Genomic DNA, 25,020 nt, shown 5'->3' with positions numbered 1-25,020 from the left:
AGGGCAGAATAACATAACATGGTTATCCACTGAAACCAAGACCAACCCTAGTCTGAGATGACCAAATGTACCACTGGACACACACTTTGAAGGTCGAGAAAGTGGAACTGTCCCAATGCAACAGTTTTTCCATTTTAAAAACTCTCCTATACAAGTCACCATCATCATCGGATGCAATGGACAACCAACTCACTGCTGTGTTCTTCTTGTAAATGAACAAAATCTGTAGATTTTGCAGATAATGGACTACCTTCATACAATGCTTTTGATGATTGTGTCCTTCACGTTCATTGAAACATTCAAGATGATTGTTGATACATTCAAATCCTTCATAGTTCCTAACATGTTGAAGTAATGAATTAGTTTCATTTTCACTCCCAGCCATTTCTGGCATCGCCAAGCCTGAATGCTTGAAACCGCAGTGAGCAAAGCCATTCTAAATTGCCTTATTGCTTATTTCTCTCCAACTATCAGTGACAAAAATCACTGCCTTTTGAGCACAAACACGTGCAAATGACCCCATTTTTAAAAACTGTTTGATCTAAGCATGGTGTAGTGTCTAATGGCCACACAAATTCACGTAACTAACTCTATTTTGAAATTATTTGGCAACAGTCTCCTGTCCAAATTAAGCAGCATAGTGTCCCAAATAAACGAAGGAAATCCTAGCTATTTTCTCAATTAGTCCTAAATAAGCAGTTTCACCAATTAACTGATCAACTAATTAACCAGAATCCACTGTTTTCCCAAATGAAAAATAATCCAGTCACCTGAAGAATAATGAAGGCAAGCATATTGAAGAACCTCCTAAACATCAAATAGCTCATCAATTTTTAACATTACCCAAATATTATTAATTACTGGTAATTTAAAAACCTTTCACCTCCCATACGAAACTCTGGTGAACAAGCAAAACTGTGTACTTAAAATTGGAGTAAATATACTGAGAATATATAACAAATAGAGGTAAAATAGTATCAACAATTAAGTTTTACTACTGTGGCTTCAACTGGGTGGGATTGGGGTCTTTAGAACACTTTGCTCTGTCTAAACAAGAATAATCATTTACTGCATTTATTATAATTACACTAAAATGAAGCACTCTTCACATGACATTCTTGGAAAGGATTCAAGATACAGCTTTAAAGCCAAAAAATGCCTTTCATTCATGTAGGTCAAGAGATCTCCCACAGAAAATAATACAGCTAAACTATCGGACTAACTGTACAAAAAGTATAGAATGAAAAACGGGAGATGTCTTAGATCAGTCAGCAACAGACAAATTAAAAAATATATCAAACAATATGCTCTATGCATGTTGTTATAGAACACCAACTTCAAAGTTCAAAGTACATTTCCTATCAAAGTATGTATAATCATTCAGAATAGGTTAAAGAGTAACATTAAATGTGGTGTATTTGGATTTCAAGGCGCCAATTGTTAAGGCAACAATGCAGAGGGTTGGGAAAAGACATTGTCATACAATGGGGCATAGATAATTAATACAGAACGGGTTGGATAAAAAGGGACACTCAAGAGAGGTTATCAATAGCTAGTTATGTATCACAGGAGCCAGTGCTTGTTCCTCAGCTATTTACAATGTATATTGAAGATCTGACAAAGACAAAGTTATACTGTGTCCTGAAGATACAAAGATATGTGGTTTAGCAATTTGTAAGGAGGGCATGGAGACCCTATAAAAGAGACATAGATCAGTTAAATGAAAGAGAAAGAAGTTGCCAGAAAATCAACTGTTTTCCAATTTACATGGAAGAATGATAAATCAATTATTTAAATAGGGACTACAAAAGGATGACCTCATAATCTACCTCATTATGATCTGCCCGTACTGCAGTCCCTCTATAGCTATTGCACTTTATTTCCCATTCTACTATTGCTTTACTACCTCAATGCACTGTTTTCTACATATCTACAGATTTCTGAATGGAGGATGAAAGTATGAACAGCACCTCAGTATTTTCCCTCTCTTTTCTGCACAACTTATTTAATATATGTGTGTGTGTGTATACACACACACACACACACACACGAATAAATAATTGGAACACAGTTTTTATTACTGTGTACTGCAAGGTACTACTGCTGCTGCAAAACAAGAAATTTCATGACAAATGCCGGTGATATTACACCCGACTCCGAGTTGAATGACTTGATCTATATGAACAAGCTCGTCTCTATAAACCAATTCCAAAGGGAACCAGGGTTCCTAGTGCATGAAGCATATAGGATTGAGATGATGGTGCAGCAAATAATTCAGAAGGCTAACAGAATATTACTGTTCTATAAAACTGTAGTTCGACCACACTTGGAATATTGTATTCAGTTCTGGTTACCGCACTATAGGAAGGATGTGGAAGATTTAGAGCGGGTGCAGAGATTAACTCGGATGCTACCTGGACGAAAGGGATGTCTTATGAAGATAGGTTGAATGAGCTAGGGTTTTCATCTTTGAAGTAAAGGAGAATGAGGTGACTTGATAGAGATGTACAAGATAATAAGAGGCACAGGTAGAATGGATAGTCAGAGATTTTTTTTCCCCCTAGGGCAGAAGTTGCTAAATACAAAGGGTCAAAGGGTTGGAGAGAAAAGCACAGGGGAGATGTCAGAGGCATGTTCTTTACAGAGAGTGGTGGGTGCATGGAGTGCGCTGCCAGAGGCAGTGGCACAGGCAGATACTTGAGGCATTTAAGAATCTCTTAGATATGCACATGGATGACAGAAAAATAGATGGCTATGTCAGAGGGAAGGGCTAGATTGATCTTAGTTAAAAGCTCTGCACAATATTATGAGCTAAAGTGTCTGTACTGTGCTGTAATTTTCTATGTTCTAATGTTGGCTTTTATTGAAAGGGGCACAAGATATTAAAATAGGAGGGTTTTGATGTTTTAATGTAAACTTCCAGAGCATTGCACCTGGAATACTGCATACAGTTTGGTCTCTATGTTTAAGGACAAATATGCTTGCAGTGGAGAAAGCAGACACCGAAGATGGCACTGGCGAGACAAGGTGATGTTCTGCGGACAGCAAGCAAAACTACTATTTTATTAAATATACTTTTTCAGAACTACAATCACTGCAATCCACAGCATGTAATTTCCCCTTGGGAGTTGTGCTTCTGAACCATCTGTACAACCTAGCGTTTTTGCAGTATCTTGAAGTATTTGGTGAACAGAACTCTTGAGAATGCAGGTATGGCCAGGGCAGCATTGTTGGAGCAGACTCCGGGCCCGACTGAAACTTCAGGGCAGTTTAATGGGGTGGGGCCCGGGCTGAAGACGGGAACATGAACCAATGTTCAACCGATTTCAGAACCAGGTTTAGTATTACTGGCGTTATGTCGTGAAATTTGTTACCTTTGCGGCAGCAATACAATGCAATACACAATAATAGAAAAAAACATGAAGTACATTAAATATATATATTAAATTAGTACAAAAATAGAAATAAAAAAGTAGTGAAATAGTGTTCATGGGTTCAATGTCCATTCAGAAATAGGAAGCGCTGAGCCAGATTTAAAAGATGAAGGCAACAAGGCTGACGGCGATGGCTGAACCTGTGTTTAGCTCACTACTCAGTGGAGTTTACTCGTCTTATCACCGAACTGGCCCTGTGGCTGAGGCTTGCAGCCATTGGCACTCATCTCAATGCTGAATTGACTCCACTCATCTCAGAGCTGAATTGGCTCCGTGGCTGTCAACTCACATTTGAGAACTGTGCAGCTTATGTTCTGTGTATTATTTGTTTGCATATTTTATTCTTTGCATGATTTGTTCCTTTTTAACTCATTAAATGTTTGACAGTCTTTGTTGTGTGGGTTTTTTTATTTTATGGATTCTATTGTGCTTCGTTTTGTGGCTGCCTGCAAGAAGATGAATCACAAGGTTGTATATGGTATACATACTTTGATAATAAATGTACTTTGAGCTTTGAAATGCATAACACATCAAAGTTGCCGGTGACCGCAGCAGGCCAGGCAGCATCTATAGGAAGAGGTACAGTCAACGTTTCGGGCCAGGACCCTTCGTCAGGACTAACTGAAAGAAGAGCTAATAAGAGATTTGAAAGTGGGAGGGGGAGGGGGAGATCCGAAATGATAGGAGAAGACAGGAGGGGGAAAGATGGAGCCAAGAGCTGGACAGGTGATTGGCAAAGGGGATATGAGAGGATCATGGGACAAGAGAGCCCAGGGAGAAAGAAAAGGGGGAGGAGGGGGAAAACCTAGAGGATGGGCAATGGGTATAGTGAGAGGGACAGAGGGAGAAAAAGGAGAGAGAGAAAAAGAATGTGTGTATATAAATAAATAACGGATGGGGTACGAGGGGGAGGTGGGGCATTAGCGGAAGTTTGAGAAGTCAATGTTCATGCCATCTGGTTTGGAGGCTACCCAGATGGAATATAAGGTGTTGTTCCTCCAACCTGAGTGTGGCTTCATCTTTACAGTAGAGGAGGCCATGGATAGACATATCAGAATGGGAATGGTACGCGGAATTAAAATCTATGGCCACTGGGAGATCCTGCTTTCTCTGGCGGACAGAGCGTAGGTGTTCGGCGAAACGTGTTGTACGTCAGGTCTCGCCAATATATAGAAGGCCACATCGGGAGCACTGGACACAGTATATCACCCCAGCCGACTCTCAGGTGACGTGCTGCCTCACCTCTTGTACCCCATCCGTTATTTATTTATATACGCACATTCTTTTTCTCTCTCTCCTTTTTCTCCTTCTGTCCCTCTCACTATACCCATTGCCCATCCTCTGGGTTTTCCCCCCTCCCCCTTTTCCTTCTCCCTAGGCCTCCTGTCCCATGATCCTCTCACATCCCTTTTGCCAATCACCTGTCCAGCTCTTGGCTCCATCCCTCCCCCTCCTGTCTTCTCCTATCATTTTGGATCTCCCCCTCCCACTTTCAAATCTCTTACTAGCTCTTCTTTCAGTTAGTCCTGACGAAGGGTTTCGGCCCAAAACGTCAACTGTACCTCTTCCTATAGATGCTGCCTGGCCCACTGTGTTCACCAGCAACTTTGATGTGTGTTGCTCGAATTTCCAGCATCTGCAGATTTCCTCGTGTTTGCGTTTGAAATGCATAAGTTCACTTAGTTGATTTCTGGAATGAAGGGTTGACGACTTAAGAGAACTTGAACAGGCGAAGACTCGTCCAATGAAATTGAGAAGAATGAGAGAAATTTATAGAAAGGGTTGACAGTTTCATCATTTATCAAAAGGTTCTGCTGTTTTACTAAATCAATCTTATACAGTAGATTTGGCTGGAAAATTTAATCAATGTAACAGTACTCTCAGAAGTTAAGACAGGGGTAGAATGTTTCTCAGTTGTAATATAAACAAAAAAGAGACAGTACATACAGTGAATCATTTTAAAGAAAGAAAAATGTTAAACAAAGTTTTGGAAGACACCCAACAGAAAATTAGGCGTGCTTATTCTGCACAGGTTTACAATAAAGCCTCGCACAATGAAGTAGGTCCATTACTCAAATACAGAAAAAGGAAAATCAGATTTAAGCCACAAATGTAATTTTTATGGAAAATAAATTATTTGCCCAGAACTTAGATCTACATAGAACCATCAAAAGTATATTAGGTTTTAATGGTAAAATCGGTCTCAAAACATATTTTAAAATAGTGTTTCTTTCAATATACAGGTCGACTTTCTATAATCCGGCACCATTGGGACCTGAGGTGTGCCGGATTAGTGAAAATGCAGAATTACGGAAGGATCACATTAAGCAATAGCTAACCACCTCATCATACCTTTAAAACATCAAAGGATTCAAAGGTTCACTTAATGTCAGAGAAATGTATACGACATGGACTAGAAGGGCCCAGATGGCCTGTTTCCGTGCTGTAATTGTTAATATACATCCTGAAATGCTTTTTCTTCACAACCATCTACAAAAATAGAGAGGTGCCCCAAAGAATGAACAACAATTAAATGTTAGAACCCCTAAGTTCCCCCTCCCTCCCGTGCGTAAGCAGCAGCGAGCAACAATCCCCCTCCCCACCGGCAAAAAATAAAGCGCACCCTCTACCAGCACTCAAGCGTGAGCTAAGCAATAGCAAAGACACAGACTTGCAGTTGCCCCAAAGACTACATTGCACTCGCAGTTACTGAGGGAATCCTCATTAGTTTCTTTTCCTCCGCTTAGTAATATGCTTAAATTCAACGGGTCGCCACGTCTGATCTGATTTCATAGGCAGAAGAGAACAGTGCGCCGGCCGGGCGACGCCAGAGGGCAGTGCGCGACTCCCGGCAGGCGGACCAACCCAGCGCATGCCAGCACCCCCGCCGCTGGCGGGTGAGACAGGCAGGTGCTGGGCAGCCGCGCCTCACGCAGATGATATTAATAAATGCAGGAAAACAAGCAGGAATCGCCTGTCTGTGCTTACAAGAACACGCTAACACGTGAACAGATCTAGCGCAACCAAAACAATGCGCAGCAGATTGGTACGGTGGCCCGGAAAATTTGAAATTACAGTGGCGCAGAAAATTTGAAATCAGTGTGGATTATCGAAGGAACCAGATTACAGGTAGTCGGATTAGTGAATGTCGACCTGTATTATCTTAAGTATTAGTGTCATAGTTTTAAAATGATTTCAATGATCATAACGTGTGAATGTACAGGTTGTTCTGTGCCACCCACAACCAGTTGGCTAAGAATATTACCACTGGCTAATTTGTCGTAAATTACACAGCTTGTAGCCCACTTCAAATCAGTGATACTTTAATAAGCATCAGATGGACTTCATTCAATTCTTACATGCTGATAAAACTATGTCCATTCTGAAATTTAAAGAAACATAGAAACATAGAAAATAGGTGCAGGAGTAAGCCATTCGGCCCTTCGAGCCTGCAATGCCATTCAGTATGATCATGGCTGATCATCCAACTCAGAACCCTGTACCTGCCTTCCCTCCATACCTCCTGATCCCTTTAGCCACAAGGGCCATATCTAACTTCCTCTTAAATATAGCCAATGAACTAGCCTCAACTGTTTCCTGTGGCAGAGAATTCCACAGATTCACCACTCTGTGTGAAGAAATTTTTCCTCATCTCAGTCCTAAAAGGCTTCCCCTTTATCCTCAAACTGTGACCCCTCGTTCTGGACTTCCCCAACATCGAGAACAATCTTCCTGCATCTAGCTTGTCCAATCTCTTTAGAATTTTATACGTTTCAATAAGATCCCCCCTCAAACACCCATGACTAACTGAAAAAATATCACTCAGCAGAAATAAAAAGAATTTTCCTAGCATGAAGCACCATGTATCAGCATTATCTTGATCCAAATGAGAGCTGTCTTTGATGGCACTTCAGGTGCTCGAAATAGACTATAAGGCCTCAGCAGGAGCTGATGCAGAATTGCTGCCCTACTAGAATACACTTGGTTGTCTTTAATGGAAAATAAAGCTGGAAGCAGAGCTTTGCCTTCAGTCAAAAGCTGTAATCCATCTATACAAATGTTTAAATATCTCGAGCATTCTGGGACTTCTAAAATCGACTAAAATTAAATAATCTCAACAAGAGCCCTAACATTGGGCTCTACAAATTCAGCAGTTTGTCTGTAGGAGTGAGGAAACACTGGAGTTTCAGCAAATGAAGAGCTGATTCTAGCTAGCAAGATTTATTCCACCTGGTTCACATACTTTCCATTAATTTATCTTCAATGTTTTCATGTTTCTGTTCCCACCACTCCCCTCACCTCTTCCCTACCATATCCTAACTTAAACTCATTATTGTTGAACATCATTCCAATTACACACTATTCTGCTTTCCTTGGCAAACTAAAATTGCATTTACAAATATTCACCAAACTAGATCCCATTTAGGAAAATCAAGCAGAAGCAGGCACAAATTCAGCTAATCTGAGGCACAATGTGTACACAACAGGCAGGCTAGATTTGCATTTTCTGAGACAAATATCACCAGTGCTGAAAGTGCTACCTTGTTACAGCCAACAGATGGTACTATTTGAATATCCATTAATGAAAGCTTGGGAGGCTGACACAGGAATGGTTATTTGCAAATGATTATGTTTTTAAATTAACTCAAAATGGAAAGAATTTTTTTAAAGGTACAATTTGTGATTAAAGAGAAGCTAACTGCACAGAATTAATGAAATTGAGATAGGACTCAAACTACTCATAATCCAAGTTTTCAAACTATTGCTCTGATGGAATTTACAGAAGAGTCCCAATCCCAAAGTTTAGCAAAATTACACAAAGAATCTACAAGCAGAAGGGGGAAAGGGAGGACATTAGGAATTGGAGGCCCATCTCTCTCCTGAATGTGGACTACAAGATCCTGTCCAAAGCTATTGCCAACTGGGTCAAGTCTGCTCTGGGACAGGTGATCCACCCGGACCAAACCTATGCTGTACCGGGCAAAAAGATCTCGGACAGCCTCGCGCTGCTGAGGGACACCATCGCTTACGTGCAGGATGGGGAGTGGACACCTGCCTGGTCAGTTTGGACCAGGAGAAAGCCTTCGACAGGATATCGCACACATACATGACGGTCGTACTCTCCAAAATGGGATTTGGGGAGGGAATCCAGAATTGGATCAGACTACTCTATACAGACATCTGTAGTGCAGTCCAGGTCAACGGGTGGGAAACAGACAGCTTCCCCATCAGGTCTAGAGTCAGGCAGGGCTGCCCTCTCTCCCGTCTTGTTTATGTGCTGCATACAGCCCTTTGCCAATGCCATCAGGAGGGACGAGGGCATAAGAGGGGTGACACTGCAAGGCAGTGGAGGGATCCAAGTGAAAAGCTCCCTGTACATGGACGACGTCACCGTCTTCTGCTCTGATCCAAGGTCAGTTCACAGGCTAATTAGCATCTGCGAACAGTTTGAGCTAGCGTCGGTGGCCAGGGTCAACTGCACAAAGAACGAAGCCGTGCTCTTTGGCAACAGGCCTGAACAATCCAGTGTCCCCTTCACCATCAGGTCTGATCACCTGAAGGTGTTGCGGATCTGGTTCAGAGGGGCCCAGGCATGCAACAAGAACTGGCAGGAGTGGACTGCCAAGGTGAAACAGAAACTGGGATTGTGGGGAGGGCGCACCCTGTCGATAACAGGCAAGAACCTGGTCATTGGCTGTGAGGTGTTCTCAGGGCTGCTGTACTTGGCGCAGGTGTGGCCCGTCCCCCGCTCCTACAGCTCGGAAATCACCCGAGCTGTCTTCAGATTTGTCTGGGGATCCAAGATGGAGCGTTCAGGCGGATCGTCATGCACAAGTCCCTGGACAATGGGTGCAAGAACGTCCACAATGTCACCCTCACCCTGATGGCCAGCTTTGTGTGTGGCTGCATCAGATTGTGTATAGAACCCAGATATGTGGGCACCAAGTACCACTATGTGCCCAGGTTCTACCTGTCGCCCTGGCTACGAAGGATGGGTCTGGCTCCACTCCTGCGCAACGCCCCAGTCAGCTGGTTGTTGCCGCCATACCTGTCCTTCTTAAAAAAGTTCTTCCAGGACAACGTCTTTGGCCACAGGGCCATCAGGCAGTGGTCGGCACGTAATCTCCTGCAGGCACTGCAGGAGAAGGACGTGATGGACACAGTGGGGTGGTTCCCTGAGCAGACCGTCCAGTTCATCTGGCAAAATGCGTCATCGCCAGACCTCACCAACAGGCACCAAGACCTCGCCTGGCTGGTGGTGATAGGGGCCCTCCCAGTCAGATCCCTCCTGTGTGCCCGGAACGTCGTCTCCACACCCCGCTGCCCATGAGAGGACTGCAGTGAGGAGGAGTCTGTGACCCACCTCTTTGCACACTGCAAGTTCGCAGAGAGAGTGTGGAGGCGGATGGACGGGCTAGTGTCACGTTTCATCCCCAGCAGCTGCGTAACAGAGGACTCTCTGATCTACGGGCTGTTCCCAGGGACGCACACGGAGACCAACATCCGGTGCTGCTGGCAGATCATCAACTCAGTGAAAGACGCTCTTTGGTCGGCCCAAAACTTGATGATCTACCAGCACATGGAGATGTCCGTGGGAGAATGCTGCCGACTGGCACATTCTCGGCTGCAGGAGTGCGTGCTGAGGGATGCGCTGAAACTTGCAGCCACCGCAAGGGCCTGGTGGGGAAGGACCACCGTTTAGGTTTCTTCTCCCGCGGGAGTGGGAGGGGTCAGGTGGCGGGAAGCATACCCCTCAACAATGGTGTGGAAAGGTGAAACAACAGAGTGCCACATGGGTGGCTAAAAGTGTGGAAATGTATACACCATAATGGAAACATCTGTAAAGGATTGACAGACATTGAATGGTTTATTGTACATAATTTTATTTTTGAGTAAAGTATATTTTGGTAAAAAAAAATTATTACACTACACCTGTTGTAAAGGTTATGTATGTGAACAGACAATTAGTATAATATGTGACACAACAGTCAACAGGACCAAGAGCCACTTCACAGGGTATGAAAATATATACAGCCTGTGAAACCACGTTAACTTGCAAAATCTTTACCTTTAGGTAAAAGGCAGCTTCTGTTTTTTCACAGTTATTAATGTAATTATAATTTTATTACTACACAGAACCAAAGATTCTACTTTATTCCACTAAATGAGTAGATACTGTTGTTTAAATATACATCATCTAAAGGGACGTGTGATACAAGGTGAGATGTTCCCACATTATTCACAGTCTAGTGCAAAACCTCATTATTAATATTGACATGAACAGATCAGACATCAGTAGCGTGATACATAGCGGATTAGATCTAATTTAGGGGATACACTTGAAGGAAAGGAATGAGTTACAGTCTATCTAAATAAAGAATATTGGGTAGAATAGAGAAAATACAATATTGGAAGCATACCGTCTGCACACACCAGCTGTGTGGTGAAAAAGACACAACAGCACCTCTTTCACCTCAGACGGTTGAAGTTTGATATGGGCACCCAAATCCTAAGGACTTTCTGCAGGGGCACAACTGGGAGCACCCTGACTGGCTGCATCACTGCCTGGTATGGGAACTGTACTTCCCTCAATTGCAGGACTCTGCAGAGTGGTGCGTACAGCCCAGCACATCTGTAGTTGTGAACTTCCCATTATTTAGGACACTTACAAAGACAGGGGTGTAAAAAGGGCCCGAAGGATCATCAGGGACCTGAGTCACCCGAACCACTAACTGTACCAACTACTACCACCTGGGAAACAGCACCACAGCAAAAAAGCCAGGACCCAAGGCTCCGGGACAGCTTCTTCCACCAGGCCATCAGAATGATTAATTCATGCTGACACAATTGTATTTCTATGTTATATTGACTGTCCTGTTGTACATACTATTTATTATAAATTACTATGAATTGCACATTGCACATTTAGGTGGAGACATAACGTAAAGGTTTTTACTCCTCATGTATATGAAGGATGTAAGTAATAAAGTCAATTCAACTCAATTCATTTCAATAAAGAGAGGACTTAAAAAAAAAAACAGGCAGATACAAACCCATTGAATAAAAGTAGTTCGTACATGAGACAAACCAATTCTTGGATGTACACCAACATTTTACCTTGATCCAGAACTGGAGGATGAAATAAAGTAATTGCCAAGGCAATAACTATAGTAATGGAAGAATTTAAGCTAATCTAAACTAACTAGGACAATATTATCTCAGCTTGTAAGGTAAGGATTTCTAAGAATTATAACAGTCTATAAACAGCAACGAGAAGAAAACATCATGAGTAATGGGAACAATTAAAGTTCAACATAAATATAGGTCAGATCTTAAGTATTAGTGTTACAATATGATGACATTTGTAATGACAAGGACTGGATAGGTTATACATATCAAATAAGCCTGTCACATTTAAAGAGGACAATTCTTATGTACAGCAGGAATCTTTTCAGAATGTTCCTGGCATGTTTGATGGAGAAGTAGAGGAACTGTGAAGAGTGCAAATATATTAGACCAATGTAAAACAACGGTGCCAAACTTCAACGTATTTGTGTTTGGTTGAAATGTAAATCAAGGAATTCAAAAGAATAATCAAAAGCAAAATGTAGCAGGTTTAAAATGGTTTCAACACAAAGAAAATGAAAGGATTGTTAAAAAGGGACATCAAAATGGGAAAGAAAAGTTCTACCTGAATTGGCAAAATGAAACAGGGGTGGCCATGAACACTTCAGTTAGGGCAAGTAAGTAACAGAGCAAGGTAACTCTGCTAAGGACATTATGTCTAACATTACACATTACATCACGCTAGGAAAGGAGATGGAAGGTGGACCGCACCCCCCGCCCCATGCCTCAATGAATTGTCTTACATACCATTCATACAGATCAAGTTTTTCACTTTTCCTGACAATAATAAACCAATTTAGCAACGGGTAGGTCAAATACTATCTGTTCCATTATTAATGCAAACAGTGCAGCAGACCTGGAAGACATGCAATACTTATAATACTCAATGCACATCTTAAGAGGGATTCAAATGAGACCACTAGAAAGGAAAACAGTGAAATACACAGATCTTCAAGCCTAACAAATTCTAAAATTTAAACAGGGATTCAAAGTTGCTGTTCAAATCACGTGATGTTTTTAAGCTTGATGATGTATTTACTTCACCTTCTCAAGTAAAACCTCTGCACATTTCTCATTGCTTTGGTTTTCTGGGTACAATAATTTTCTTCACAATACCATGTACATTATAAACTCTTAAAAGCCAAGAACAAACTTTTGGGAGAATTCAATGGTCAGATGACCAGATTCAAGTCAAGGTGAAGGGTCTCTCCTCAAAACATTCACTGTCCAATTCCCTCCACAAATGCTGCCAGACCCACTGACTTCCTCCAACAGATGGCTTTGTGCTTCAAATTCCAGCGATCTCCAGTCTCAAGTCTCTGTAATTTTCAATATCTCTTTAATTGCACTATACTACCTTATATTGATGATGTAGCTGATGTGCCATGAACTCCCTTCAACAAAGCTCCATGTTAAGTGCACTAATAGTAATGTTCCCAATTTTATTTATAGCAATGAATGAAGTACACTTTGGCAAATTTTCAATTACAGAATGCATTTTTAAATGAAAAAAGCCCAGTTGAAATCAGCAGTACCCAATTCTCTGACCAATAAAAGAAATTTATATGGAGAAATTCACTGAGTTGATGTCAGTTCTATAAGCAAATACAATATTTTTCAATAATCCCAATCGAAATTTATTAGTTAACTTGCTAGAGACAGCAAAAGTAGATTTTTCAAAGGCACTTATTCAACAGACTTGAAAATAGCTGCACCTGAGAGAAATTATCTGACTTGAAGCAAAACACAAGCATTTAAAACTAGATAACATATTACGTTGTTGGACATAATGAAGTAGTAATGAAAAATCGAACAACTTTCAATTCTAATGTCATAAATTTCTAATTTTGTAACTTTATCATCCGCAGTCCCAGGATGCAATAAAAAAAATTGCAAGAGCTTATCCTCAAATCTAATATTATCAAGATCATAAATTTGAAATGTGCTTATTTAGCAAACTATGCATTCACTTACTGCCATGAATGTTGCTGTGCTAAGTCTTTACCAATCAACGAATAACTAGATTACAGAAATGGATTGGTTAACTATTGCAATATATAATGATACAGATCAGGACCAACAACACAAACAAAAATGATGAAAATAAACATAATGAAAATAAATATGAGAAAATACACAAATGAAACAAAAATGTGGATTATCTAATTACAAGTATTAATTGACGCACTCATCAAATTGTTACGATGAAGCAATGAGAAAGAAACTAGAATTTTGCAAACATATTCTAAGCATTAATGACAACTATATTGAACAAAGGACAAAATCATCAATAATATACATGATTAATGTGATCACAATTCAATGCATTATCTTATTAACTTTCTACAAAGTATTCAAAAATATAAATTAGTTGATAGTATGTGCTATGCAGCATACCTGGCAGGGCATAATGCCCTGGAATTCCACATCCCCTCTAACTTGGTATCCTGGGCCTCAGCCCAAAATCCTACTGCCCCCCTACCCTGAATGCTGCTTCTGATGGAACCCCACACATTAACTCTGCCTGAGAGGTTACCTCAAAACTCATGGATCATTCATTGCTTTAGATACTCCTATCCTCACAAAACATTGACGAACATTTTGCAATAGTGTTACCTAAGATTATTGCACGAGAAGGGAGACCATGAGACGAGGGCAGGACCTCTGTGAATTTTCTTTTAATGCAAGAGGGAGAGCAGGGGGAGAATGAATTATATTATGTCTGTCAGGGGACCAATTTTATAAGTAGACTATTTGGCAGGCGCGGTACAATCAGGCTATTGAAACCATCTGCATTGTCCACTGAGGGTCACGGATACTCAACCTTCATCAATATCATCCCCCTACAAAAGCAAAACACAAATAAATCAAAATAGGGGCATCAGTGATAGTAAAAGTCAGTGTCTGTTTGGACTCCATTTTAAGCACACTCAGTTCTCACTTGCTGTGTCATTTGCTCATTGTTTGATCGATCGGTGCTCACACTTTGATACGTTTTGTTGCACTTTCTACCAATGAGTCAAAAGCATGCACCATGCATACTGATGACCAAAGGAAAAGGAGTGACCCACAACAGAAAATGCTCTACTAATTTCCCAATAGCAGGATTTTGTTGCAAGTGCTTCAAAATACCTCAAAACACGTGCAGAAGACTTTTTATGTGCAAGTTTTCCATGAAAACAGGTGCAAGTCTTCACTTCCAGGACTTAAAATTTTTTTAACTTACTTTTCATCAACCAATTTCAACTTCCTTTCAGACTCTATCATCCTCCTCTAACATCCCTCTCTATCTATCCAAATTAAACATATATTATCAGTTCAAAGGCACACTGTTGTACCTATCCACCACTAAGGCCCAGATATCCAGTCACTTGATGTTTATGAGAGTGTATGCTTTCAGCAGGCTTTGTCAAAAACACTAGAGGTGAAATTTGCAGAAAAATAATGAACAAACATCATAAACTGCAAGATGCCGCACCTTACTTTGGAAATCGCTTTTCCCCTTTCTAGTCTGATGAGATCACCCACATCACATGACCAATTGAATGAATTAGTTTTATACTTTCTGCCAAATTATATAGCATTAAAAAATGACAGAAATTATAAACAAGTTATCTCGATTTTGTCTCAGCAGATAAGATTTAACTTACTTCGACTGACCAGAATTTCCTTCTGCAGCACATCTATCTTGGTTGTATGCTTTTCTCTACCTCTGCCTAATGTTACTGCTTCAGTTTTATATCAAATTCTAATGCTTACAACATGAAAGCATGGTTCAGTTGAAAGCAACACAAATCACTATATTAAAGTTATATTCTTAAATGCTGCTTAGAGTGATGAATATCAAGTTGCACAGACATTAGTTTTTAATTCTATGTATATGATTTTTACCTTTAGCCCATGAATTGTCTTTGGATAAATTTTGTTCCGAGCTAGAGTGCTTCCTTTCACCAAAAAACACATGATTTACTCTGTACTTAAGTATCATTAATCCACTAAAAGCAACACAAGTGCCACCTGGTGGAGCTCTGAACCACTGCAGGTGTGGCATCTGCAATTCATTAAGATTGTTTAATGTCATTTCCAGTACACCAAGTGTAAAGGAAAAGGCAGTAATTGTTGCTCTGGATTCGATGCAGCACCAAAATAAAACACAAAACACAATAAATATAAATACATAAAATAGCTGACATACATGGATTTTATGTCCATAAAATGATGCTGGCACAGGAGTATCTGGACATTAGGTGATTCTGACAGGAAATGATAAAATAGTGGTGGAGTATGGAGGGGTGAGTTAGTTGGAGATGTTGATCAACCTTAGTGCTGGGGGAAAGTAACTGTTTTTGAGCCTGGTGGTCTTGGCACGGAAGCTATGTAGCCTCCTCCGTGACAGGAGTGGGACAAACAGTCCATCAGCAGGGTGGGTGGGATTCTTCATGATGTTACTGGCCCTCTTCTGGCACCCTTATCTATATATGTTCTTGATGGTGGGTAGGCTGGTGCTGGTGATGCATTGGGCATTTTTGACTACCCGTTGTAGAGCCTTCCTGAGCATAGAAGTGCAGTTTCTGTATCATTCAGCGATGCGTGTTAGGATGTTCTCTACTGCACATCCATAGAACGTCATGAGTATAGATGTACATAGACCAGCTCTTTACAGCCTCCTCAGAAAGTAGAGGTGTTGCTGAGCTTTCCTGATTGTGTGGAATGTGCTCCAAGCCATGAAAAGTTGTGCAAGATGCGTACTCCCAAGAGTTTGAAACTGCTCACGATCAAATGTATTCAAAAGATTCGAGAAGCTCCAGGCTTGAAGGCAAACTGGTTTTATTTTTATTTAAATTTAAACTTCTTTACCTTTGCAAAAGCACGCATAAAAAGTATTTAACCTATTACTTGGCAGTTTCAACACCAAAGTTTACAGAGCTACTCTGGATATGTGTATGGATATATGGAAGTAATTTGCTTTCTGGTCAACTCAGTACTAAAAGTTGCAGAACATGGATCATTTCAAGCTTGGGGGCCTGCAACCAATCAATGATGCATTTCTTATTTACATTTCTAAACCAACACAGAAATGATGATTGCAATATTTTCACATTATGGGAAGGAAATACTCAAGAGCATTCATCAGTCATAGAACATAGACTTCTTTTCATTTCACTGGAAAATTTGCTGCAGAAAACACAATGTTCTATTCCAAGACATTACAAATCAGTAAGAAAATTATTTTAAATTCATGTTCTCCATATGAGAAGGTCATCCATGCTGAAACTATATCAAATAGTAGTCAACAGATGGTGAATTATAAACATTTCTGAGCAGAAAATTATTATCCAAATTACTCTCATAAAGAAGACCACAATCTTGTTGTGGTTTGGAGACTTGCATGCCTCAATGACAGAGACAGCAGTGTTGGATGGAGTCAGGGCTTTATGCAATGACTCTTGGTAGTGTCACTCATGCCAAACAGGTCAAAGGGTAGAGAGCAGACTGTGCGGTCCACCCGTCCTCCAGGTTCGGAGATTTAAATCAGAGTAAGCTGGTAAAAGAAAACTGTCACAGATCCAGCACTAAAGAATCCTTCTACATCTGAGCGCGATGCTATTCCTGAGTCTCCACCCATGTCTTGCACGACTGACAATAGTAGAAACCAAGAGGAAGCTACTGACATGATGAAGGAAGCCCTGAACACCACCAGAGATGGAGGACCTTCACCTAAACGCCAGCAGAGTAATGAGCAGTAAGTAAGTATGCTCATAAAGGTCAATTGAAACAAATTTTTTGTTCAGTTATTTCAGGGTGGTGTGGTGTGACATCGATGAAAGTTACTGAACAAAAAAGTGCCTCTAATAGCATTGTTTATGTTGTGTGTAGTAGGTTGTGTCTATCCAATTTTATAGAGCTTTTCAAGGATGTTACCAGGAGTGTTGATGACAAGGCAGTGGATGATGTTTACATGGGCAAGGCATTTGACAAGGTCCCGTGAAGGTTAAGTCGGTGGCATTCAACATGAGGTAGTAAATTGGATTAGATAATTGGCTTTGCTGGAGAAGCCAGAGAGTGGCAGCAGACAGTTGCTTCTCTGACTGGAGACCTGTAACTAGTGGAGTGCAGCAGGGATTGGTGTTGGCTCCGTTGTTTGTCATCTATATCAATGAACTGGATGATAATGTGGTTAACTGGATCAGAAAATTTGTGGATGACACTAAGATTAGTGGTGTCGTGGTCAGCGAAGACGACTGTCAAAGCTTGCAACAAGATCTGGACCGACTGGAAAAATGGGCAAAAAAAGGCAGATTGAATTTAATGCAAATAAGTGTGAGGTGTTGCATTTCAGTAGGACCATCCAGGGTAGATCTTACATGGTGAATGGTAGGGTACTGAGGAGTGCAATAGAACTAAGGGATCTGGGATACAAGTTGCTGGAAACCACTGTTTTTTTAATAATACTTTTTGAGATTTGTACTTTTTTAAAAATTCATGTACTTTTCACAGTATGTGGTAGTCTATCCCTACTCACTGACAGAAAGCAGTATAGCAGCTAAACTAACGGTTTATAGCCTTTCTCATTTTTCCTTGGCTAAGTATTAGCATATTACCCATGTGATATAATTGTTTTAATTATGTAGCCTATTAGCTAGTTTATTCCTATCTAAGGAATTTCTTATTTATAAAGGTGATGGATTTTTCAAAGGTACCAACTTTTCTTCTGCTTTTCTTCATATTCACCCCTTTTTATTTAGTTTGCTTAGTATTTGTATGCTTGTACTCGAAAATAAGCTGAAATCTTGGAATTAAGACTTTGTCATTCCTGACTCCAGAAGAACCCCAAGGATCAGAAAATAAACAGAGCTCCAACAATTTGGCACCCAAATACAGGATGATTAGCTGAAGTAAAAAAAAATGGACTGAGAAAGGAAGTTTTAAGCATGTAGCTGGGAGGTAGGACATTCCTCCATTCCTTAATTGTCCAAGAATAAAAACCTTCAGTACATAATTTATTTTATTTGTAGCGGATTTTTTGTGGTTGTACAATCTGCGTTGAGCCAGTATAAATTATCGGAAACCCAGGGTCTGATATTATAGTCACAACAGAATTATTGTACAAGTTGTCAGACAAGAGGCCGACAAGTTTTAAGATATCGAACGGATGTTTGTTTGGTTGAAACCTGATATTATAGTCACAACAGAGTTGTGAGTTTTGTCAGATTTTTGATGTCTAAAAATGAAGAGCACTCTTTCAGATCGAAACTAATACAATGGCCAAAGCTTTGAAATGGACCAGCGGGTCCCTTGAATTCCCAGCTGAAGTTAACAGAAATCTTAAGCACATACTAAACTGATACATATAATCAATACTGTTGGGAAAGAAATATGGAAGAAATGTGCAATCGATACTAAGTCTAGATCAAAAAGATGCGGTTAAGAACTAAACAAAACAGCTTGGACTCTAGCAAACTTAACAAAGCTGCGAAGGCGCAAGCTTATTGAGTTGCACATCCAGACAAATACTTTAAGACGCAAACGCACTGATCTAGAAAATCAATTGGATGAAAAAGGAAGGAAAAAAAAGGCATAATATGCTAAAAGTGCCGTATGAAAAATACAATAAGTCACCAAAAAGACACTGAACAGAACGGGTAAAAAGACAACATGAAAATTATGTCCATAGTCAAGAGCTCTGTTCAAAGTTACAAAGTGAAATTACACAAATTCACCTTGCACAGGCAGACAACCCAGTGGGCGGCATTAATGGTGATGACAATCATGTTGAAAGGCAGCCAACAGTAACTAGTCCCAAGAAACAGCGACGCCTTTGGAACTCCAGGGAACTGCAAAATGATATTGACTCAACAGAGACCTCTAGTGGCTCAGGTGATGATGGCAGTAATGAGTAGAGATTTGCCTCAGTACTAACTAGAGTGAAAACATGCAAGACTAATGATGGAGAGTATGAAAAGAAACAGGTTTGTCATCAACTACCAGATCCAGAAAAAAAAAATGACAAATGGTCCAGGGGAGTTCCACATCTTTAAAAAGGAAGCTTAAGGACTTGGCTGAACTTCAATAAATTAAGAATATATACAAATTGCATCCATATGATAGCATTCAAATTTTAGCTACCATGCTAATAGTTCAGCAAAAAAAAACTAGTTGACACGGCAAGTTAAAGATAGTATCGGAGAGGATAAACAGGATTTACCTGCTGGTTGGGAAGCAATTAATACAGCATGATTGGAGGGACAAACCCCAAACCAGATTGATTGGAAGAAAGTAGTTGATTGGAAACAAAAGCCTTCAGAGGATGTTTCTGAATATGGTGTCTGCAATAGGACAGTTTGGCTCAGTTACTCATGAATTCCAGGAATAAATGAAGATAATATTGAAGATGTTATATATGGCCCTCTCAAGTCAACTTATTTAGATGGTGTGAAACCAGATGTTGCCAAAATGCTGAAGCTAACAAAAAAAAAATTGGAGTGGAACTGCTGTTTCCAGCAGTGAACTGGTACTAGCTGCCAAACAGGTGGAGCAATATACCTATGTCTGAATAAGATCGGTACAGACGGGTCAGCACCTACTAACCAAAAGAACAAGCAAAATTTGGATATGCAAATTATGTGGTAGAAGGGGACATCAGACTCGACCTTGCTGGTATAAGAAATCAACATCACCACAAGGTCAACAGCAAGCTCACTCCCCACCTCACAAGGGAAGGAAAATGCTGAATGGACAGCACAAGTTCAGGCTACAATTGCATATGTAATGGAGACGTTGTCAAAGTTGCAAAAATTACTTTACCGAAGTGCCAATGAACACATTTCACTGGATTTGTTTGTGAAGAATTATGTCAACTGATGAACACTGAATGGTCTTTTCATTGCCCACATCATCCAGAGTCATCAGGACAAGTTCAAAGAATGAATGGCATCATTAAACAACGGCTGGCTAAGTATTACAAGGAAATCGTATAATGGCTGACAGCTCTTCCTTTGGTTTTATGCAGCATCAGGGCAATCCTAAACAAGAAAACAAAACTGAGTCCGTTTGAAGTGGTGACGGGGCAACGTACATCACTACTGGAAGCTGTCGATCTCAGAGAGGCTAATGTACATGTTATGTCAGATAGTTTAGTTGATTATTATGCAAAACTAACACAAGCTATTCAGTCTGCTTCCCAACAGGTTTTTGCTGCTTGGAGTGGTCCATCAGACGGAGGACACATCTTGATTCCTGTTCAGCGGGTCCTGGTCAAGAAACCGCGTAAGGAACCCCTGGGAGTTTAGTGAGAAGGTCCTTACTAGGTACCGTTAATTACCAATGCAGTAGTTAAAAGTACGGCGGTACAAGTAAGTGGACACATGCCAGCCACTGCAAGCGAGCTAAAGTGACTCCAGATTAAGACAAGTGCTGTGAGAAGACTTGTTGCACAACTATAATCATAGGATATTATCATAATCTACATGTTTTGCATTTGTTTAAAATTGATTACTCTGTAACATAGATACATTTTTCTGCCTCTAAATTTTCAGGTGTGATTCTGCCAGGGTCCCTTACAGAATCAAAGGGGTGGGGGGGGGGTGCTGTGGGAAACCAGTTTTTAAAACTATACTTTCTATAAGATTTGTACTTTTTAACAAACTCATGTCTTTTTCACAGTGTGTGGTAGTCTATCCCCACTCACTGGTAGAAAGCGGTATAGCAGTTCAACTGAGTTTATCACCTTTCTCACTGGCACATTACCCAAGGGATGTAATTGTTTTAACTACATAGCTTATTAGCTAGTTTATTCCTATCTCAGGAATTTCTTATATTACCTATAAAAGTGATGGATTTTTCAGAAGCACAATCTTCTCTTTAGCTTCTGTATTCTTTTGCCTTCATATTCACCTCTCAGCATCATTTATCAGCTCTATTATTTAGTTTGTTTAGTAGTTTTATGTTTGTTTGTAGTCTAAACTAAACTAAAATCTTGGAATTGATTGTTCGTCATTCCTAACTCTAGGAAGGATCAGAAAATAAACAGAAATCCAACAAGGTCCATAATTCATTGGAAGTGGTGTCACAGGTAGATAGGATCCTAATGAAAGCTTTTGGTACATTGGCCATCACAGATCAAAGTACTGAGTACAGGAGTTGGGATGTTATGCTGAAGTTGTATAAGACCTTGGTGAAGCCTAATTTGTAGTAGCGTGTGCAGTTTTGGTCATCTACCTACAGGAAATATGTCAATGAGATTTCAAGAGTCCTGAGAAAATTTACAAGGATGTTGCCGGGTCTGGAGGACCTGAGTATAAGGGAAGATTGAATAAGCTGGAACTTTATTCCCTAGAATGTAGAAGCTTGAGAGGAGATTTAATAGAGGTATACAAAGTTATGACAGGTATAGATAGGGCAAATGCAAGAAGGCTTTTTCCACTGAGGTTGGTTGAGACTACGAGAAGTCATGAGTTAAGGGTGAAAGGTGAACTGTTCAAGGGGAACATGAGGGGAAACTTCACTCAAAGGTGGATGCAGTTTCAATTTAGGAGGAGTTTGGATAGGCACATGTATGGTAGGGGTATGGAAGGCTATGGTCCGGGTGCAGGTCAATGGGACTATGCAATTTAAATGGTTCGGCACAGACTAGATGAGCCAAAGGGACAGTTTCTGTCTTGTAGTTTCCAATGACTCTATGATGGCACTTGCCTATAAATTTAATTGCATAGAGTACACAAATGTTATAATAATAACAGCTATCATTACTAAATTAGAAAGCCCCATGGGTTCATTGTGTTAGCTTTATTACATTCTTCAGGTAACCTCTATTTCAGTTCTGAGAAATGCTACATTGTTTGAAGCACAATTTTCAACCCAAAAAAAATCAATAAATTGCTGGTTGTTTTATGGAGAGAAGCAGGGAATTTTGCTTATGGCAAAGTCAACATTTAACCTTTGTTAGCTCTAGCAAAACAGATTATCAAGTAATTTTGCTCATTTTTTTTTTGTGGATTAGCAGAGAAACAGACCCAATGGCCCCACTATCCATGCTCACAAAGTAACCTGCCCGAGCCGGTTCCATTTAGTTACATTTGCCCCATCTTTCCTTTCCATGTACATGTCTATATGTCATTTACTGTAAATGTTGTGATTACATCTATGTCTACTACCTCCCTTGCAGCCTGTTCCACATACCCATCCTGTGTATGGAAAAAGTTGCTCCTCAGATACCCTTCAAGTACTCCCCCTCTCACTTTAAATCTATGCCTTCTGGTTGTACACTCTCCTCACCTGGGAAATAGACTGTGATCATTCCTGTTATCTATGCCCTTCATGATTTTATTCCCTATACCTCTACAAGGTCAGCCTCCAGTGCTCCAAGAAAAAAAACAGCCTATTATCTGTTTTAAGACCTCCTGCATCTCATGTTTATAATATAGAAATGTTCAAAGAGACCACTTTTATTTTCCACGAATTCCCCTAATTACCTTCTCCACAGTGAATACAGATAAAAACTACTTATTAAAGATCTTACACATTTTTCTGTGGCTCCACTGTGATCCCTAATTTTCACAGGATTATTCTAAAGGACAGCAATAAAACTAAATCAATGCTTAAAAGTTAAGGAAAGGAAAAAAGTAGTAAGCAGATGCAAATGAAAAAAATTAATACAGTTCCCAGGCACTTTAACAAGATGGAGATAACAAGACTTATTCAGATATACCCATTCAATATCCTTCAAAACACAACACATTCCTTCCACTTCCCGGAACAGTTTAAATCCAAAAAGACTGACATGGCCAAAATCTCTAAGACAATGGTTTTAATCAATTTAAGTTTATTGTCATGTACACATAAAACTGAATAAAAAACAAAACAGGAAAACTTAGAAAGCAATTCTACATTCCAATACAGAAGAAGTAAAAGCTGTTATGAAGTTTTTCTGAATAAGAAAAGCTCTTGGAGTTTGCATTAAACTTATTTAAGTGGTATTGAACAACAAAAATCCAAAGGGTTTCATTATGCTTCTACATGTCAAAGAAAACATATATCCATGGACATTCTGGCATATGAAATAATGCTATCAGGCTATCACCGAACAGCTATCATTTTCTCTACAAATCAAGGAGAGACTGCAGATAACCTACCTGCAAAAATACAGTATGCATTCTCCATACAACATATTAGTATCCTATAACTTTACCCTTCACAACTTACAGGAAGGCATGAAGTTCTGTAGCTATTCTACGAAGAAGATCATGAGCAGCATTTGCACCATTAGTTCTTTCTTTTAGAGAAGAGGAATATTCTTGTTGTGATATATGTCCTAGTATTATATTACAATTCTAACATTTTTATACAGCTATTTTGTAAAATATACCTAGAGCTACATTCAGGCACTGATATCTGAAGTGTCTCCAAAGAAAATATTTTAGTTTTCATGAGAATATTAAGTATATTTTAATAACTTTAAATTACAACATATTATCAAGGAGTACTCACCAAACAAGGTAAGCTTGAGTATTCTACTACACTGGGTAGCAAAGGAAAGATCTGAGCTATCAAATATGGTTATAAGATCTCCATCTGCAAAAAAAAACACATAAAATAAACAGCTATTCATGAACGATTGAAGAAGGAATAAAGCTGCTTATTTTGTGCAATAATATGCAGAGAAAAATGAGGCAGAAACTGATTAGCAAGTACCCATACAAAAAAAAGTGTATTAACATTTCAAACTTCCAGAACACAAATTTAAAAGATGAGTAAATTGATCAAAAGTTGGCAAAGGCAAGAGTTGTTTTATCTTGTTCCTGAAGCAGCAAATGGACCTTAAGATTTCTTCCTAAAGATTACACTCCATAAAAAGCAAACACTTGCTGCAATAAAATATTAAGACTAGATTACATTTCTGGAGTTTAATTTTTGGAACCAATAATTTCCAAACTTCCAAGTTCTACCACCATATTTGAAGTGTCGAAATTAACAATCATGAGGAAACTAGGAATTAATAAAAAATATTTTTAAATTTAGACAAAATACTTTAAGTCAACTCTATGCAATTGCTGAAGTTTGCAGCATAATAAATAACAACTTTGGAAAACATATTCCAGGTAATTTGAAAAATATATCAGTTATTTTAAAATCAAGGTTCTAATCGCATTGTGCATTGTGGTTGAGATTAGTAAAGCATGATCTGAAAACAAGATGCTGAAGATTTGGAATAAAGGCAAAACATGCTGGGAACACCCAGCAGGTCAGGCTGCATCTCTAAAAGTGAAAGTTCGTCATGAATAATCATCAACCCAAAAAAAAATTAACTGTTCCTCTCTTGAAAGATGCTGCCTTTTCTGCTGAATACTTCCAGCATTTTTTGCCTTTATTTCTGATTTCAGGGTTTTTTTTAATGCTTTCTGATGATGATTTGAAATACTTTTCCCGTAAAGATCCCCGTGACAGAACAAAGTAATGCTTG

General features: G+C 39.7%; 1 protein-coding gene across 1 annotated transcript in view; it reads right to left on the bottom strand.

Moving 5' to 3' along the window:
* The window catches only part of tfg (trafficking from ER to golgi regulator), a 96,877-nt gene that overhangs the window by 48,821 nt on the left and 23,036 nt on the right, over positions 1 to 25,020 (bottom strand). Inside the window, exon 3 of the mRNA XM_072260172.1 lies at positions 24,048 to 24,131. Coding sequence (XP_072116273.1) covers positions 24,048 to 24,131 — 84 coding nt within the window. The remainder of the gene's footprint in view (positions 1 to 24,047; positions 24,132 to 25,020) is intronic.

Source organism: Mobula birostris, chromosome 6 (assembly GCF_030028105.1).
Source record: "Mobula birostris isolate sMobBir1 chromosome 6, sMobBir1.hap1, whole genome shotgun sequence".
NCBI classification, from domain to species: Eukaryota; Metazoa; Chordata; class Chondrichthyes; order Myliobatiformes; family Myliobatidae; genus Mobula; species Mobula birostris.
Note: the sequence above shows the minus strand (reverse complement) of the source record. Positions and strands in the feature narration are given on the sequence as shown.